The sequence below is a fragment of the Rhinopithecus roxellana genome, chromosome 11 (assembly GCF_007565055.1).
Source record: "Rhinopithecus roxellana isolate Shanxi Qingling chromosome 11, ASM756505v1, whole genome shotgun sequence".
Lineage (NCBI taxonomy): Eukaryota > Metazoa > Chordata > Mammalia > Primates > Cercopithecidae > Rhinopithecus > Rhinopithecus roxellana.
The window spans coordinates 21601972-21619870 of record NC_044559.1 but is presented as its reverse complement, the minus strand read 5'-3'; the positions used below and the strand labels follow the sequence as shown (position 1 = coordinate 21619870).

Sequence of the window (17899 nt, the reverse complement as noted above, 5' to 3'; positions counted from 1 at the left end):
TCACAGAAGCCCCTGTAGCCCTGGGTGCCCTGAAAAGGGACCAAGTGTGTAAGACACAGTGATGGTGTAAAACCAGGCACAGACTGGGAAGGGGAGGGAGGTTACATCTGCCTGGGTTTGTGCTTTCTTAACAATGCTACCTGCCCTCTCCAAACCTCAGGTTCCATATGAGTCAAATAAGGTTAAAAATACATATCTTAATGGCTGCACTGGGGCCAGAGGTTATAAATCAAAGGCCAGGCAATGCCTGGCACAAAATGGGAATTCAATATGTAGTAGCTATGTCAGAGGCATGTGAACCAGAGCAACTCTATCTTGAATAGGGGCTGGGTGAAACAAGGCTAAAACCTACTGGGCTGCATTCCCAGATATTTAGCCATTCTAAGTCACAGAATGAGATAGGAGGTCAGTAGAAGATACAGGTCATAAAGACCTTGCTGATAAAATAGTATGCAGTAGGCTGGGCGTGGTGGCTCATGCCTGTAATCCCAGAACTTTGGGATGCTGAGCCAGGCAGATCACCTGAGGTCAGGAGTTCGAGATCAGCCTGGCCAACATGGTGAAACCCTGTCTCCACCAAAACAAAATACAAAAAACACAAAAAATTAGCCGGGCACAGTGGTGAGCGCCTTATGGCTACTCGGGAGGCTGAGGCACGAGAATCACTTGAACCCAGGAGGCGGAGGTTGCAGTGAGCCAAGATTGCGCCACTGCACTCCAGCCTGGACGACAGAGCGAGACTTGGTCTCAAAAAAACAAAAAAGGAAAACAGCATGCAGTAAAGAACATAGTTAAAACCCACCAAAACCAAGATGGCAACGAGGGTGATCTCTGGTCATCCTGACTACTACACTGTCACCAGCACCATGACAGTTTACAAAGGCCATGGCAATGTCAAGAAGTTACCCTATATGGTCTCACAAGGGGAAGCATGAATATCCACCCCTCGTTTAGCATATCCTCAGGAAATAACCATAAAAATGGGCAACTAGCGACCCGACCCTCGGGGCTGCTCTGTCTATGGAGTAGCCATTCTTTTATTCCTTTACTTTCTTAATAAACTTGCCTTCACTTTACTCTATGGACTTGCCCTGAATTCTTTCTTGCTCGAGATCCAAGAACCCTCTCTGGGGGTCTGGATCGGGACCCCTTTCCTGTAACAGCTCTATGATGATGGTGGTGATACAATACACCACCTAAAAGGCCAAGGTCTCCTTTAGTGAGAGTACTTCTCAAAAAAGGAAAACAACGTGGCTTCTCTACAAGGGACCACACAGTGATGAGCAAAAGTGCAAACCAGCCCACATTCTATCAATCCCTACCCCACCTGGTGCACCCTGCAAGTTCATTCTCAACATGGGGCATTGCTTCCACTCCTGACTCCCTGAAGTTGTGGTCAGATCTGATAAGAGTGATCAATTTCCAACAGGTCTGAAGTTCATGCTCCAGGGATCCCAGAAACAGGCTAAATGGTCCCACATGCCCCACCACAAAATTTATGCTGCACTGACACACACGCACAGAGTCTACCCCGACCCAGCCGTGAGCCTCCACCCAGGCTTGGGGAGGGTGGCTTCCTCACCAGCCAAAGGGAAATGACAGCACAGGGACAGAGAAAGCAGCCCAGTGGAGGGGCAGAAACCACAGCTGTTTCCCCTTTGCTAACTCAGCCACTTAGATATCACTTCCTCCGCTCAGGTAACAGCAGGGAGAGATGGGACTGGGAACAACTCTGTCTTTTCCTGTTCACAAAAAATTATTGGTTTGGAAACAAGGAAAACCAGAGGCCGTTTTCTAGAAGAGATCGTCACTAGGAGCCTAAGTATTCCTGAGTCAACTCTGTCTATGAGGCTTCTCAGGCGAGGTGGCTGGGCAGGTGAACCTTGTTTAAAAATGCCCTGGGCTCAGGAAAAACTCTTTTTATATAGCATCCCTGCCCTAGATAATTAAGAACCCAGATTGGGGGATCAAGGGATCCCCTCACACAGCTATCATCTCTGGGCTCAGTGCTTTCCAAAGCAGCTTTTATACCCACCCTCCCCTCTGCAAGGCAAGCCTGAAAAGAAGCAGTTGCCCCATTTTCTAGATGGGCAAATGTAGTTCTAGAAGGGGTAGGTGACATGTGGAAGATCTCACGGCTTGAGGAGCCAACCAACCAGGCCTCAGGTGGAACCGTGGAGCCCAGGCACCCTGGATGTGTAATGTGTCATTAAGGGGTCTCTGTGGGGACAGGGCAGGCTTTGGAGCCAGCAGACCTGGGTCAGTGCAGGCCTCTCCACATGCAGCTTATTAGCTGTGTGGCATCTGGCAATTCATTTGAGCTCTCTGAGCCTTTGTGCTCTCACCTGCACAGTATGGATGCTGGTGGGAGCTACACGCTGCGTGGGGCTGTTCTGAGAACATCCATATGAAACGCTTAGCACATAGAAAACATTTAGAAAGGTCAGCTGTTATTTTTATTATTACATTTTCCCTAAGAATAAGGCTTACTAGACTATCTGGGAGTGTGGCAGAGGTCAAATAAATGAAGAGGTAGTTTGAAGCATTGCATTTATTTATTTGTTTTTAGAGCAGGGTCTTGCTGTCACTGAGGCTGGAGTGCAGTGGCATAATCACAGCTCACTGCAGCCTCCAACTCCTGGGCTCAAGTGATCTTCCCATTTCAGCCTCCCTAGTAGCCAGGACTACAGGTGTGCATCACCATGCCTAGCTTTTTAGAATTTTTTTTTGAGACAGGGTCTCACTCTGTCACCTAGGCTGGAATGCAGTGGTGTGATCACAGTTCACTGCAGGCTCAACCTCCTGGGTTCCAGCCATCCTCCCATCTCAGCCTGTTGAGTAACTGGAACTACAGGCGCATGCCTCCACACCTGGCTTACTTTGGCTTATTTTGGCTTATTTTAAAAATTTTTTCACATGTACCCTAGAACTTAAAGTATAATAATAATAATAATAATAATAATAATAAAAAGGCCGGGCGCGATGGCTCAAGCCTGTAATCCCAGCACTTTGGGAGGCCGAGACGGGCGGATCACGAGGTCAGGAGATCGAGACCATCCTGGCTAACATGGTGAAACCCCGTCTCTACTAAAAAAAAAAAAATACAAAAAAAGCTAGCCGGGCGAGGTGGCGGGCGCCTGTAATCCCAGCTACTTGGGAGGCTGAGGCAGGAGAATGACGTAAACCCAGGAGGCGGAGCTTGCAGTGAGCCGAGATCGCGCCACTGCACTTTAGCCTGGGTGACACAGCGAGACTCCGTCTAAAAAAAAAAAAAAAATTTTTTTTGTAGAGATGGGGTCTTGCTACATTGTCCAGGCTGGTCTGAGCTCCTGGCCTCAAGCAATCCTCCCTGCCTTGGCCTTTTGAAGCAATGGGATTACAGGCATAAGCCCCTATGCCCAGCTGAAGCACTGCATTTAAAACTAAAACAAGTTCAGGCCAGGTGCAGTGGCTCACACCTGTAATCCCAGCACTTTGGGAGGCTGAGGTGGGTGGATCACCTGAGGTCAGGAGTTCGAGACCAGCCTGGCCAACATGGCAAAAGCCCGTCTCTACTAAGAATACAAAAATTAGCCAGGTGTGATGGCGCATGCCTGTTATCCCAGCTACTTGGGAGACTGAGGCTCTTTCCCTCAGTCATATCGCTTGAACCCCGGAGGCGGAGGTTGCAGTGAGCCAAGATGGCACCACTGCACTCCAGCCTGGGTGACAGAGTAAGACTCTGTCTAAAAAAAAAAAAAAAGAAAAAAACTAAAACAAGTTCAGAGAGATCCTGAAGTAAAAGGCAACATTAGCATGGATGGTTCAGAAGACATAGACATGCTGGGCTCCCCTCAGGCTGTGAGGTATTGGCCCCCAGACCCTACGACGATAGGCACATTCTCTCTCTTGCCACTGGGGGAGTGTGGATGGAAATTACTCCACCTGAAACACAGCTGCATCAGGCCCTCCCATACAGGGCCCTATGCTAGTTAAGACCCAAAGCAGCTGACACCTCACTTCCTGCTGTTCCCTCTTCTTCTCCTCCTCAACCCTTCCTCCCCAAGAGCCCGGGTGCAATCAACTTTTTATGGGGAAGCCAGATCTCTAGCAGTGAGAGCTGTAAACAGGAGGGGAGGGACTCTGCTGGCCAACTAAAGAGTCCCCCAGGCAGAGCTAGGAAAAGGTTCCAGTCCTTACCTAGCTCTGTTCCAGACACAGTCGCAAAAACAGCCCTGGAGCCCACCAGGAGGACCTCAAAATGACTAGCTCTCTCTCCCTGCCAAGCCCTTGGGAGAAAAGGAAGGTTCCAAGGTGTCTTCAAAATAAACTGAATTCCCTCTGCTGCCATCGGAGGCTTCAGAGCTGGCCCTGAGCTTTACTATCATCCTTCTCTCCCTCATCCACCCTCGGCTTTGCCCAGCTTTTCCTTGCACATTCCACCTCCAGCACCTTTGCTTTTCCCTTTCTTGGAATGCCCTTTCCCAGTTTTCCCATCTATATCCTACTCTTTCCCAGCCAAATCCTAACTGCACCTCAAGGCCCATCATGAAGCCTGCTTTCTCCAGTCAGTCTTCCCTGAAAACTCCAGTTCACAGAGCGCTCTCCCTCCTCTGAACAGCTTCAGGACTTAGTGATTGTGATAGCAAATACTTACGCTGCTCTTCATAAGGTGCCAGGTACTGGTCTAAGCTCTTTACAATTACAAACTCATTTCATCTTCATCATAACCCTAAGAGCTAGGTCCTACTTTCCCCATATATTCTTTTTTTTTTAACTGATGAGGAAACTGAGGCTCAGAGACATAAGTAACTTGCACTGGATCCCACGCAGTGAGTGGTGGGGCCAGGATATCCCAATGCTCAGTCAAGGGATACAGCACACAGGTGCTCTGGGACAACACAGCCTCCCAGGTGCACCCCTCATCCTCAGGTGGTGCAGCCTGGACTCGCTGGTTATTTTCTCTCTCAGCAAGCCAGCTGTGCTGGGGAAGAAGTGGCACTCATAGATGAGGGTGTCAGAGACCAGGGTGAGAATCCCAGCCCTGCCTCAGAATTACTCTGAGTTGAATGACACGAACCCTCCGAGCTTTATTTCCCCACCTATAGAATGGGGATAAAAACACCTACCTAACCACGTGGGGTTGTTATGAGGTTCAAGTAAAATCGCCTCTAAAGGCATCTTCTGCATTGCCTGGCACATAGTAGGTACTTGTATGCTAGTTCTCCCCCTTCTTATGGCATCTTGACAGCCTTGCCAGACTCTGACTAGCACCATGCACACAGCAGGGGCTCAGTTTCTGTGGGCTGACGTGGTGACTTGCCTGGGGGTTACCCAGAGGCATAAGAAGGATCCTCCTGTGACCCCCATCCCCTTCACAGCTAGGCTCCTGACCTTTCCATTCACCTGCCCGCCTGTGACTGGCTGCACTACAGGCAGCAGAAGCCCGGGCCAGGCAGGAAGCAGCATGCTGCTCTGGGAATCCGCCTCTGGAAGCCCTGATCACTCTATTGGGCGCTTCCATTATTTTTGGCAATTGTCATGGCAGAGAACACCTCTGGCCCTCATTCAGAACCTATTTCCAAGCCAGAATCTCCACCTCATTTCCCACACACACCCCTTGTCCTTCCTGTCCCCTGGGTCCCTATCCTAATCCACTATCCCTTTCCTGGATTCTCAGAACTCGAGAGGAGTAAGTGGGACTACCATGTGTATAACTCTATTATTTGTTTCATTTTGTTTAATTAAGAGGTAAAAGAGAATATAGTTGCCCGTTAGACTTTTTCTGGCCAAGAAATAGTCTGGTCAGTGACTCAGGCTGAGGCAATTAGAAGGCAATTTACAGGGAACTGCTGTGCAAACCCAAAGTCAGAAGTCCTAACAACACTTCTCTAATTCATAGCCTCCACGGTCAGTTAACTCATGCTGGCCCCGGAATATCTCTTTGGAAAATGCAGCAGCTGGGGCTTGTATTTCTGGGCTGGAATCGGTCTCCTCTGACCTCAAATAGGTTTATTTTTCCCTTCTCTTCCCTTCCCCTCTGCCTGCCACCACACATGGTAATTTCTATCCTGGTTTGCCCCCCAAAAGCACTCACTCAGCTCGACACAGGGTTGCGATAAATGGCTGGCTGTGTTCCCTGTTCCAACGGCCTTGAAGGATGTGGTCGGTTGTTCCATGAGCAGAGAGCCTTGTCAGACCTGTGAATCACCCCTCGATCACTTCCCTCCCCAGAGAAGAAACCGTTCCCATGCTTGTGCATGTGTAAGAGAAACAGAGAGACAGAGAATGCAGGCAAGAGTGCTAACCCATGTGTGGTGCTGACCTTGGGGCTAGGATCCTATTTGACTTTGCCCTTACCCACAGCAACCTATTTCCTTCTCTCCTAACCTCTGTTTCTTCCCAGCTTACCAGAAAGCTACCACCAGATCCCAATGCTCAGTTCCAGGAACCCCTCCAGGTCTGAACAGCTGCTCTGTGTTTATCTGTTCCTCTTGGAGGCTGGGTTTTCCCTGGGGCGTGTAACCCACTTCCCCATCAGACTATGAAAAACTGGGCTGTTCTTCTTGCCTCAGTCTTTCCTTTTCTCTCAGATTCACCGATTGGGTCCTAATCACCTGCAGTGCCTTGGTGATCAGGAACAGCAGATGGCAACTAGTATATGGTGCATGTCCATGGTGGGGTCAGGCACTGGGTAGACACTTTACCCCAAATTATCTCAGGCCAACTTCCCAAAAGCCCTGTGAAGTTACAGATGAGGAAACTGAGGCTCAGAGTGACATCCCAAGGTTGCACAGCTAGGAAGTGCCAGAGGTAGGATTCAAGCACTGATCTGCTCAATACCATACTCATTCCATAATGGAACTGGTCCTGAAAAAGACCGTTGCAGGCTGTGGCTGCACATTCTCATTCCTGTGGGGCAGGAGTCACAATCTAAGGGCTGAGAAAAAAAAAAAAAGAAGGGCAGAGAAATGAATGAGTTTGGGGCCAATTCCTAAGCATGTAGCTCCCAGGACCAAGAATAAAATCTGGGATGATCTAAACAGAGGAAGAATGTATTATTTCCACAGGGTCAACCCTTAATTTATTAGCCCAAGCATTACTGGGGACCAGACACCAGCCTGAAGTTGCTCTATTCCTCCTGCCTCACAGTAACCCGCCTGCGTTGCCCACCACGAACTCACCTGCAGGGCACATGGTAGATGTCTCCACAGTGAGGCAGTCCTAAATACAACCCTGCACTGCTCTGTCACCATGGAACAGGGCTGAGCCTGGCCTTCCTGCCCAGATTCTAATTGAGGAGAAGGGCCCCACCTTATATCCACATCCTCCTTTGGAGCTAACCTGACCTGCATTGCCCCAGATCTGCCCTGTGCTAGCTGCGAGACCCTAAGCAAGTTGGTGAATTGCTCCAAGTCTCAGTTAATTCATTTGTAAAACGGAATCCAAAAACCTACCCCACATTAGGGTAATTCAATGACCTGCAGGAATCACATGAAAACACGAGTGTTAAATATGTTTCACCATCGATGGTAACTGCTAAACTAGCTATTATTTGCATTCCCTAAAGAGTCCTGCAGAGGATCAGAACATTCATGATTGGTATTTGTCTGAAATAAACAATCAGGAAGTAAAACAACTGTGAAAGTGCAATACCTCCCAAATCCAAATAGATATAATTTCTTGTTTGTTTTAGATAAACGAGCTTTTCTCCACCACCATATGAATTGATACACACCTATACCTGCCTGTGAGCACAAAGAATCAAGTGGACCTGAATTCAAATCTTTACTGAAAAACTTTCAAATGAAGGAATGTGCATTCTGCATCCAGCATCATCAGGACCATTTTCAGGACAAGCGGTCAGAGGTCAAAGCCAGTTTACCTAGGGTCTCCCCAGGCAGAGCTCAGAAAGCCAGGAAAGGAGCCTAGCTTCATGCCAGGGAGCCTGACCTTAGTAGCAGCTGCCTGCCCTTCTCAACCCCACCTCAAGCAGGGGCCTGGCAGAGAGGAAGGAAGCCAGGGCTGACAGTGCCATCCACATGATGGAGGCTACTTGCGTGCCTTCATGAACGGACTGAAAGCACCGTACCCTTGGTGATCAGGCAGCTCCCGCTCCCCATGGGGATGAGCAAACCCTTTGCAGAATGTCCTGAGAGAACCTTTGCAGTGTGTTCTCAGCACTCTGGAGCCAGCAGAGCTCCTCCTGCCAGGGCCCCAGGCCTCTCATCGGCTAGCTCTAGCTGACACGCACATCCCGTAAAACCTCTCTGCTCTGCAATTTACCAAACCACAGACTCAGAATTCACCATCAGCAGAGGAGAGGCTGGAAGGAGGCATGCTCCTCCAGTGTAGAGGGTTTCCAGAACACAAAGGTGATGGGTGCAGCATGTCCTGCCAGCTGACCACACCAGAGAGCCTTACCCACAACACTTGAGCTTCTGGTGTGTGGTATCCACCGTGCAAGGGCCAGGAGAGAAAGAGGCTGCAGCCTCCCCCAACCCGCTCCTCCTGCCCCTGTCTGTCCCACCAGGCCCTTTCTATTACTTTCTTTCCCCCTTTCTATTATTGGAGATGCTTATGTTATGTATTAATACATATACAATGCCCCAAATGGGTAGAGACTTTTTGACCACCAGATATTTGTCCTCTTAACCAACCCTAACCAGACTTAGGGTACATGCAGTGAAAAAAACCCACATGACAGGCAAAAGGCCAGTTATACAGAGGTCCTGTGAGTAGCTGTGTTACAAGTTACTTTACCCAATCTGGCTCTCCATTTCCTCATCGGTAAAATGAAGGAGTTGAGCCAGATGAGTCTTCGGGTCTCTGCCCATTCCACAATTCCACAACACATAACACTTTCTCCTCTCAGTGTTTTCCAGAACCCTAGTTCAGAACTCTGTATGGCCCCATCTGTTCAGTGACATCACTCCCTGCCCCAAACAGTGTCATCGATTCTTCCTCGGGAAGCGGAGATGTCCCGGGAAACACTTGGTCTGTAAAAAGGAAGGAAATGATCATTTCGAGGGAACTGACAGGACTTCTTTTGTATTTTTCACATAGAACAAGTTATTGTCAATCTTAAAATCCAAAATCTTTCTTCCTTTTTGCCAGACCATTAATAGCTGCTTTTCAAAAATACTTTCTTAGTCAGAATCTCACCAATAATAAGCTACCATTTAATAAGAGCTTACTGCGTGCCAGGAACTGGGCTAAGTGCTTTACATAGATGATCTCATTTAACTCTTCCGACAGCCCTAGGAAGTACATACTATTATTATCCTTACTTGAAATTGAGTAAACTGAGGCTGGGGGAGGTTTGAATAACTTGCCCAAGGTGCTAGTTAGTGGCTAGTTAGTGGCTGCGCGCCAGACTTTGAGCAAGACCGTTCACCTTCAGAGCCCCAGCACATAACCTTGCCTTTCAACCCTGTCTGCAGTGGGCCCCAGTTCTAGTTTGTTACCAGTGTGTCCTGCATCTGCAACCTTGGGCACCATCGGTGGGAGCTGAAATGTGAGGTTTCGTCTAAAATCCAGAGTTGGAAACGCACCTGCCTGGGTCTCAGAGCAGAGAGTGCCATCTGTTGAATGCAGTGCCAAGCTCAACCGAGGAGTACAAATGAGAACCCTTAAAACTTAGCCTCCAACATTTGAGAAAAATGAACCCTGGGATATACAAAGGGACATCTGTCCACAGAGCAGGTTGACCACCTGGTGACCCAAGCCCTCCAAAAAGACCTTTCTTGTAACAGCAGTGGAAAATGCTTGCTGGACCAGACGACACAAAACAAACAACTCTCTAAGGGTGTCAGGGATTGGCCTCAACAGCACCCACCTCCCTGCCTGGTCAGGAACTTGCCTCCACATTTACCTCCTCCCCATCTGAACCCAGTCGTATTTGCTCAGCTGTAAAGAAACTCAAAATTCAGAGCTACACTGGTGACAAAGGCAGAAAGAGTAGCCCGAGGCTGACATTGCCACAAACCCCAGTCCCTTTGCAACAGTGGAAGAAAAGGCACTTCAGAGATCTATGTGCAATCCAGGGCAGCAATCAGCAGCCTGTTTTAACTGTTAAGATTAATGCTTTGAGCCTTCAAACTGCTCCTCTAAATACCCAATTTGCAAATAACATGCAGTCCTCTGTGCTTGGGTCTCTTCTATCTCAAGTACAGGAGCACAGACGCTCAGAGGGGTCAAGGACACCGTGTTTACTTCCTAAGGTGTGAGGGATGGGAAGACAGGACCGGCTGAGATGAAAGGGGAACTGTCACATAGGCTCTGGAGCTGGCCCAGTCAACCTTAACCCCTTCTCATTAAGTTTGGAGGAGGAAGGGGGAGGGGCAGTCGGCGGTTCCTCGGAGACCACAGCAAACATTCGCCTCCTCGTGTCTGAGATGGAGCATCACTTAAGAGGAAATGAACCCGGTTAAGGGTCACGTCCAGAGGAGGGATAAAAGGAAAAGCCACAACTCTCCTCACACCGACGGACACAATGGCTTTAAGAGGAAAATCAAAGCTCAGCGCGGAGGGTGGAGGTTGGGCGCGGGGGGGGGCGGGGGCGGCGGCTTCCTTCTGCCCCCTGCCCCAGGCCTAGGAAGGCAGAGACAGAGCTGGCGTGGGAGGCAGGGCGCGAGGCTTCCCTCTCCAGGGCGCGCTCTGAAAGCATCTCGGGCTGTGTGAGCGTGAGCGCCCAGGGCCCCTGGGGAGGGCCAAGGAGATGCGCTTTCCCGACGGGGCTGCTCCGCGAGGGGTTGACGAAAGCTCCCCCCACCATCCATCAAAGGCGGACAGATGACTTCACCGTTGTAACAGACAAGGGCAGCCACTTGCCAATTCCAATGCCAAAAAAAGAAACCGGGGAGGGGGAAGGAGGAAGGACAGAAGAGGCTTCCCTGGAGATCACAGCCCTGCGAAGAAACTCCACGGCTGTGGGGTGCCCAGTGGGCGCTTAGCTCCGGGACCTCACAGCGGGGAGGGGCGAGGGGCCATCCGGGGCCCTCCGGGTACCTCGGGCAACCCTCCGCAGGGTCGGCGGGGGCTGTACTCACGTAGTGCTTGGAGGGGTTCCTCCGCTTCTCCACGTCCACCACGGTGGCATCCTGCACGCAGTAGGCGAGCATCGTCCCCCCCAACGCGAGTGGCGCCCCCGGCAGCGTCACCTTCTCATCCCGGCCGGGCTCCGGCTCCTTCTCCAGCTGCCCGGGTCCCGGGTCCGCCCGCCACCCCGGCCCGGCGCGCCGAACGCTGCCCGGACTCCCGGCGCCCACAGGTCCGGGCCTGGGGACGGGGGAGGGTCCCGGAGGGTGCGCGGGCTCCGTGCGCCCCGGGGGTCTCCCCGCCGGCCTGCCGCGCGAGGGCCCCTTCACTCCCGCGCGGCCGCCGCTCTCCGCTCGCTCGCTCGCTCTCTCCGCCGCCCGGTGGGTCCGGCGGGAACTGGCGGAGCACAGGAGGGGCGGGGGTGTGTCCCGCCGGCGAGGGGACGGGGCGGGGGCCCCGGAGCCTGCTGTCAGCGCCCTGGGGAGGGGCCGGCGGCGCCCGTTCGCCGCTCTCGGGTTCGGGCTCCGGGGGGATCGGCGCTGGCGGAGGCTGTGGGCGCAGAAGGCAGAGGCAGGGCCTGGCAGGCAGGGAAGGGAAGGGAAGGGAGGGAGGGGAGCGAGGGGAAGCGCGAGGGGGAGGGGCTCCGGGCCGGGGGAGGGGCTCGGGGCGACGGGGAGGGGGCTGCAGCCCGGCCCCAGGGGCAGGGGCGGGCCGACGAGCCCCCCCCCGAGCCCAGCGCGCAGCCTGCGGCCTGGTGCGGCACGGGGCTAGTTCTCCGGGCACAAAAACTCAAGGTGGCCTCGCGGGGAGAGGGAACGGGGAAAGTGAGCCCAGCGCGCCCCCATCCTGGCTTTCCGCCTGAGAGTGGATTTGTGCCTTTTTGTCCCCACTTTTATGTCCCCCTACCACTTCCACCCCCAGATCTCTTTAATGAGAAGTAGTTTATTACCCGGCTGTTACTGCCCAGGCCCCCGAAGAGGAGATGGAAATGGGGAAAGGGCCAGCTTTAAATCCTTCAAGCCAAAGCCTCTTTGGACGAACCACCTGCCCCTCTGAAGGTCATAAAGGGTGAATTCTCCCCGGAAATGTGATCGATTCGTTGCCTGGGTCATCCATCGATCTGGGCTTGTGTACCTACCCTGTGACATCATTTACCAATGACAAAGTTACAGACTCTGCATAACACTACTGCCTTAAGCCCAGGGCTCCCCTGGGGACCCTCCCCAGGCTGGCGACAGGGAAAGAAGCATACAATGGTGGGAAAACCCACCCGGTTGGAGGCCAGCTCACCATGAGCCCCAGGCTCTGGCATTCTCACCCCTCCCTATAGTCTGGAAAACCCACTTTCCAAGCCACTTGTCCGTGGGCCTTGGACTTGGAGCACAGTTACTACTTAATTCAATGTGGCTTCCCCTCTTCTGATTCAATATTTTTTTCCCATTCTGCTTTCAAACATTTAAAGGGGTAGTGTTTTCACAACTACTCCAGTTGTTTCACAATCACAATAAAGCTTTGTGACTGTGGACCCATGTGAAACATCTGAAATGAGGACAAATAATTTTATGACCTAACTGCATTAATACTTTCTTCCGTGCGTCCTCTAGACTATCAGAACCCAAGCACAAATCTAAGGCTTTATTTATTCACACATTTGCTCCATACAGAGTAACCCAGTATTCCTCCAACCTTCCTGGGGAAGGGCGCCAGGACACCAAACGATGGCACAAGACAAAGAAAAAAAAATTTAAAAAGATGGATGAGCCTAGGGTGCTCAGACTGTGAGAGATCTTGGGACTAGGCCAGAGCTTCTTGGTCAGAGAAGATGATAGAAAACTTTTGTGAATGTTGGAGCAGGAGTCCTGGGGAAGGTGCACCTGGTAATATTGCTCAGTTGATGGGAAAATGGGAGCACAGGGCATTACCTCCAAGAGCAAGGCTTATTCCCTGAAAGGATGAGAGGTAGACCTGGAACGAATCCTCTGCATTGAGCTCCAGAACCTGGGAGGGTGCTGGCCAGCTCCAGGTCCTCTCTGATGATGGATCAAGACAGCTTGTGAGTTTGTGATATAGAGATTCATCATGGCTCTTGGGTAACTCATCTTCTGTGGATGGCAAAGTCTTCTGGAAGTGCTAATATAGCCTGAAAAGCCATCAGTGAGGGGAGCTGGTGTTTAGCTGTTGTAGGGGGAAGAAGAGGAGGGGGTTTAGTTTGCCTTGGGTCCCCTTGTGGATCAAAGCAGTCAGCTCACCTAAAATAGCTCTAGTGGTTTCCTTATTACCCTTCTTTTGTACCCAGATCCACAATGAACACGAGAAATTCGTAGGAGAGAGGGCCCAATGCTTCCCCTCATCCTAGCGGCCTACAAGGTGGTAGCCTTTTTCCTGCCTAAAAAACTCCCTGCAACTTGACATCTTATAAATTCAGGCCTTTAAGCCTGACTTGAGCATAATCCCAACTTCCCCCTTTGTTCCATAATTACCTCAAATGGAGGGAGCAACTGAGTGCTCCCCACTCAACCCCATGGTGCCAAGATCTGGGCAGAAGTTATTTCTTCCTGTGTGAGAAAAATGTCTTCTCTGTACTGGGGCTGTATGTCCAAGGGGATTTAAGTATGAAATGGTGCAGGCTATCTCTTCTCTGGATACGTTTCAACCTAATGCAGATTTATTTCCCACAGTGCCTTGGGAATTCCTTTCTGTTCAATACACATTTATTGAATGCCTCACATGTGCCTGGCAATGCCCCAAAAATGACAGAGACTGGGGGATGTTTCCTTGGAAATAGGGACTGTTCATCATTCATTTAAATACCCCAACTATGCATGGCACACAGTAGGTATATAGGATGGCCTATGTTGAAAACATCTGCTCAAAGAGCTAGTGCTAGAGAAGATTAGAGAAACCCCTATTTTGTCACCTCCACCCGTGAACTGGGGATGACTCCAACCCAAGGACATTGTGTGAGTTAAAAATGACAAAATATAATTACAAAAAAAATTTTAAGTTTAGGATAAGTAAGGGAAAGGGAAGGTGAAATAAAGATGCAAACTGATACCTGAAAATCTGATTTTTCAAAAACAGGTAATTGTAGACTGCTTAGAATCAAAGAACTTTCCAACTAGAAGGGACAAGAGAAGTTATTTATTTCTCTTATTTTACAGAGGAACAAACCAAGGCCAAGAAAAACTAAGCAAGTTGCTTGATGCCACATAGTCAGTTAGTCCCAAACCATCTGTCTTTCCCCTCCACATTTATATGCCTATACTAGGGCAAGAAGAGCTCGTTTAAAGAGCACACTTAGCACACCTGCAGGTCTAGAATGTTGCACTCACTCAAACCCTGGAGCCCTTGGTTCCAGTTCTCCATTCACACAAGCACACGAACTCGTGATGCCTGGACTTCCCAGTAAAGAGGACTGTACACTCCTCTAGAGCAGAGGCCGTGTGTGTCTCCATGGTCCTCTGTGTGCATGCAGATTCCATCAGCTCCCCTAAAACAGAACCCACCCTACCTCCTCTCCCATGTAGGGCCTTTGTGACCACCCCAAAGAAGACAACATACAGGAAAGTACTGGAAACCACAGCGTGCTACATGTATGAAAGCACAGTATAACCTTCTCTTCCTCTTCAGAAATTGAATGACAATTCCTAATCACACATTTGTTTACTAATCATACATCACCCTACGACAGCTCAGCCTTCACTGTATTGACCCTTATTTATATCTTTTATTGTTATTTAACTTTCCTGTGTTTTGGGTTCTGCCTTCTAAACCAGCAAGAAGCCTTTGAAAGCCTTGAGGATAATGAACTTAGACTTGGACACCACCCTTTCCCTCCCCACCCCCATCATCCAGCACCTCTGCCGCCTGCCACCTGCCACACACACCTGCCCACCCAGCGCAGGGCTTTATACATGCCAGGTCCTCAATAAATGGTTGTCTTTTTAAATTACTGGGATCTCAGCAGATATTTGTAGATACTGCTGGGACTAAGCGATGCCTAAGAAGAACTGGAGGATAGAGTCTCAGAGCAGGAATTACCCAACCTGGGTTCTGGTCCTGACCCAACCATAAACCAGCCTGTGACCTTGAAGTTCTTTCCCATGTCCAGGTCTCTGGTGCTTTTTCTGGCCCTTTCCATGCTGTACAATGGTGGATAACTTACATAAACAGGTCTAGCCAGACTCTTCCCCAGAATTGTGTATATTTGAGTGAAATTTGGGGCCCTCTTCTGGCCAAAGTCGTTTTAGCACTTTTACCTCCTGCCGCAGGGACAGGCAGGAGGGTCTGGGATGAATAACCTGCCATTCTACAGACGCTAAGCAGTCCAGCGCTCATGCTTCTCTCTCTGTTTCTTCTCATCCTCTTCCTCCTTTTTCTTCTCCCCCACTCCCTTTCTCTCTCAAATCAGCCCTGATATATTTATTGACTTATGTTTGGGGAGTGTCTTGAGGATGGTCCCTCCTGAATGTGGAGCAGACAGCAAGGCCAACTGCCCAGGGAAGTAAATTGCTTGTCAGGTTTCTCCTCTCCTTGCTGGGGAACAGGACCAGGATATGGCCCCAGAACTGCCCCACCACCCAGCCCCACTGTTCACGAATTCTAGCCATAGTAACAGGCCCCTCCTGTTGCCAAACCACCAGATGGTGGAAGCCGCCTCCGTCTGACACCCAGCACAGTAAGTTCATCAGTGAAATCTCAACATGCTTCTTTACACGGTCCCTTGAGAGTCTCACTCTGCTGTCTTAGCCTAGATTCTGGTGAGGATCCGTGTACAGCAGAAGGTTTTGATAGAACCACTTAGAATTCCAGCCTTAGCAAGTGACCATGCCCCTGGAATACCAGAGGGAAATCTGGGAACTTGCACAGCCAAAGAGGCCAAGGACTTAATTAGATTCACAGAGGAAAACAATATTATTCCATAGCTCCAGGCTGCATCCCTAACCCTGACCAGACATCTGGCCCCCAAACTAGTGTATTGTGTTTTAAGACTTTCAGGAATGAGTGTGGATGGTTTCATACTGTCTATCTCAATAATTGAACATACCTTGAAGTGTATTCCTGGCTGGGAGGGGGTTGCCAGCATCATCTGGGTATAAAAGATCAGCCTGTATGGTTCCGTTTTAGTGATAAACCACCACAGATTTTCTTTTTCAAAATCCCCTGGATTTTCCAGACTCCAGCAAACCCTGAGTTGGCCTCTGGAAGACAAAAAGAACAGAAAAGAAAAATACCACGGGGAATTCAAAGGCAGTTTCTTTAAAAATAGCCTGAAGCCACAAATAACCAAAAATATGAGTCTGGTTTTGGTTTTATCCCCTCTTTTTTTTTTTTTTTTTCAGTTCTCTTCAGAAATGGCATAGAAATTACTGTTCTTTGTCCTGTTTGAACCTACACGTCTCTTCCAGGTGAAAGATTTAAGACTCTCAAAGTCAAGTCCAGCTTCAGTTCAAGCCCTGTCCTATCTAAAGCAGAAGATATCCCCCTAGTTTGTTCTTTTCTTACCCAATGGGTGAGAGACAGAAAGCCTTAGCAGGCTGGGTTTTGCCTACATGGGTGAATCTGCCTGGGATTTGGATGGTCATTAACAAGGTATTGCCCTAGGCAGATTGCTGTGATCTTACCTCCTAACATATGAACAGTGTATGTCTTAGTTAAGACTCGTTGGTTTACAAATACTAAAAATTGAGCTAAGCTAGCTTGAAAAGGGGGATGGGGTTTTTTTCCAATATATAGTAATGTCTCATGGAATCACACACATCCTGGCTTCTTGAAGTAGTAGAACCAGGAAGTATCAAATCTTTAAGAACATGAGCAATAATAATTTTCTTCATCTCTTATCTCTGCTTAGCACTGTGTGTCTGATTTACTTTTTTGACGGCAGACTTTTACTCGTTTCTTCACTCATGTAGCAGGAGCCTCCCACAACACGCAAGTGTCTACCAGTCTCTCAGTTCCAGACACACCTAAAGATTTGCTGGCTGCCTCTGGCGTCCAGTTCCTAGTCTACTGGGGAAAAAGAATCTGATTGGCCCAGCTTGGGTCATGCGTCCACCCTGATCCAGTCAATTTCCATGGGCTGGAGTCCTGTGAATTTGATCATAAACCAACACCTTTGTTTAGGGAATTAATTCTAAGAATGAGGGCCACATTGGGGCCCCTTCAAGTTACTATTCTTTAAATATTTATTCAGCATTAATTTAATGAAGCCTGGGAGAGATAAGTGTTCTATTAAGTGTGCGCCTCTTCATGTACACTTAAAGTAAGGCATTTATTTATTTGTTTTTGAAAGCTAAAACAGTTTTATTGGATAGTCTAAAGTGGATTATGTATTGCTACCAATTAATGTCAAGACCAATTCTTATACAACAATAGCGATCTTTGTAGATACTTGTGTACTCAAGAAACAATAGTAGTTCTAAATTTGTGCTCAGATGTGAATAGTAGCACATTTGTAAGTTGACTTAAAGTTCTGAAATGATGCTTCATCAGACAGGGTTCCTATATCAAAGACAAGAGTCATGAGCCTAGAAGGGAATAAATAAGGGACAATGACGCAAAGATTAGCAGTACTGTTGAGTCATTACCATCCTCCAGGCTGACCAGTCCAAGAAGAATTGGAATCATGAAGGAGAGATTATATGGAGGAGCTATAGTTTTGGGGGATGCAAAGACCTAAGATGGGGTGGGTGGGTGTGGTTAGCATCCAAGAATGAGTTTCTCCTTAAATTTCAATGTAAAATACGGCATTTATTCATGGACTGAAAGCAATGTTTTCTGAATTGTTTTTTACTTCATGGTTTTTCACACCTGGATAACGTTACTCACATGCTTACCATAGATAGATGTAACTTACATGAATGTAGCTTCAAAGTTTTTT

General features: G+C 49.2%; 1 protein-coding gene across 3 annotated transcripts in view; it reads right to left on the bottom strand.

The window, feature by feature from the left end:
* Nucleotides 1–11547, bottom strand: part of SH3PXD2A (SH3 and PX domains 2A) — a 259285-nt gene extending 247738 nt beyond the window's left edge. For 2 of the 3 annotated variants that reach the window (XM_030940384.1, XM_030940379.1), the window contains exon 1: nucleotides 11031–11547. In XM_030940384.1, the coding sequence (XP_030796244.1) occupies nucleotides 11031–11102 (72 nt within the window). In that variant the 5' untranslated portion in view covers nucleotides 11103–11547. Of the gene's footprint in view, nucleotides 1–6076; nucleotides 6094–11030 lie in introns of those variants that run through there. The other variant, XM_030940380.1, reaches the window with a different exon arrangement.
* Between the last annotated feature and the right edge of the window lie 6352 nt (nucleotides 11548–17899).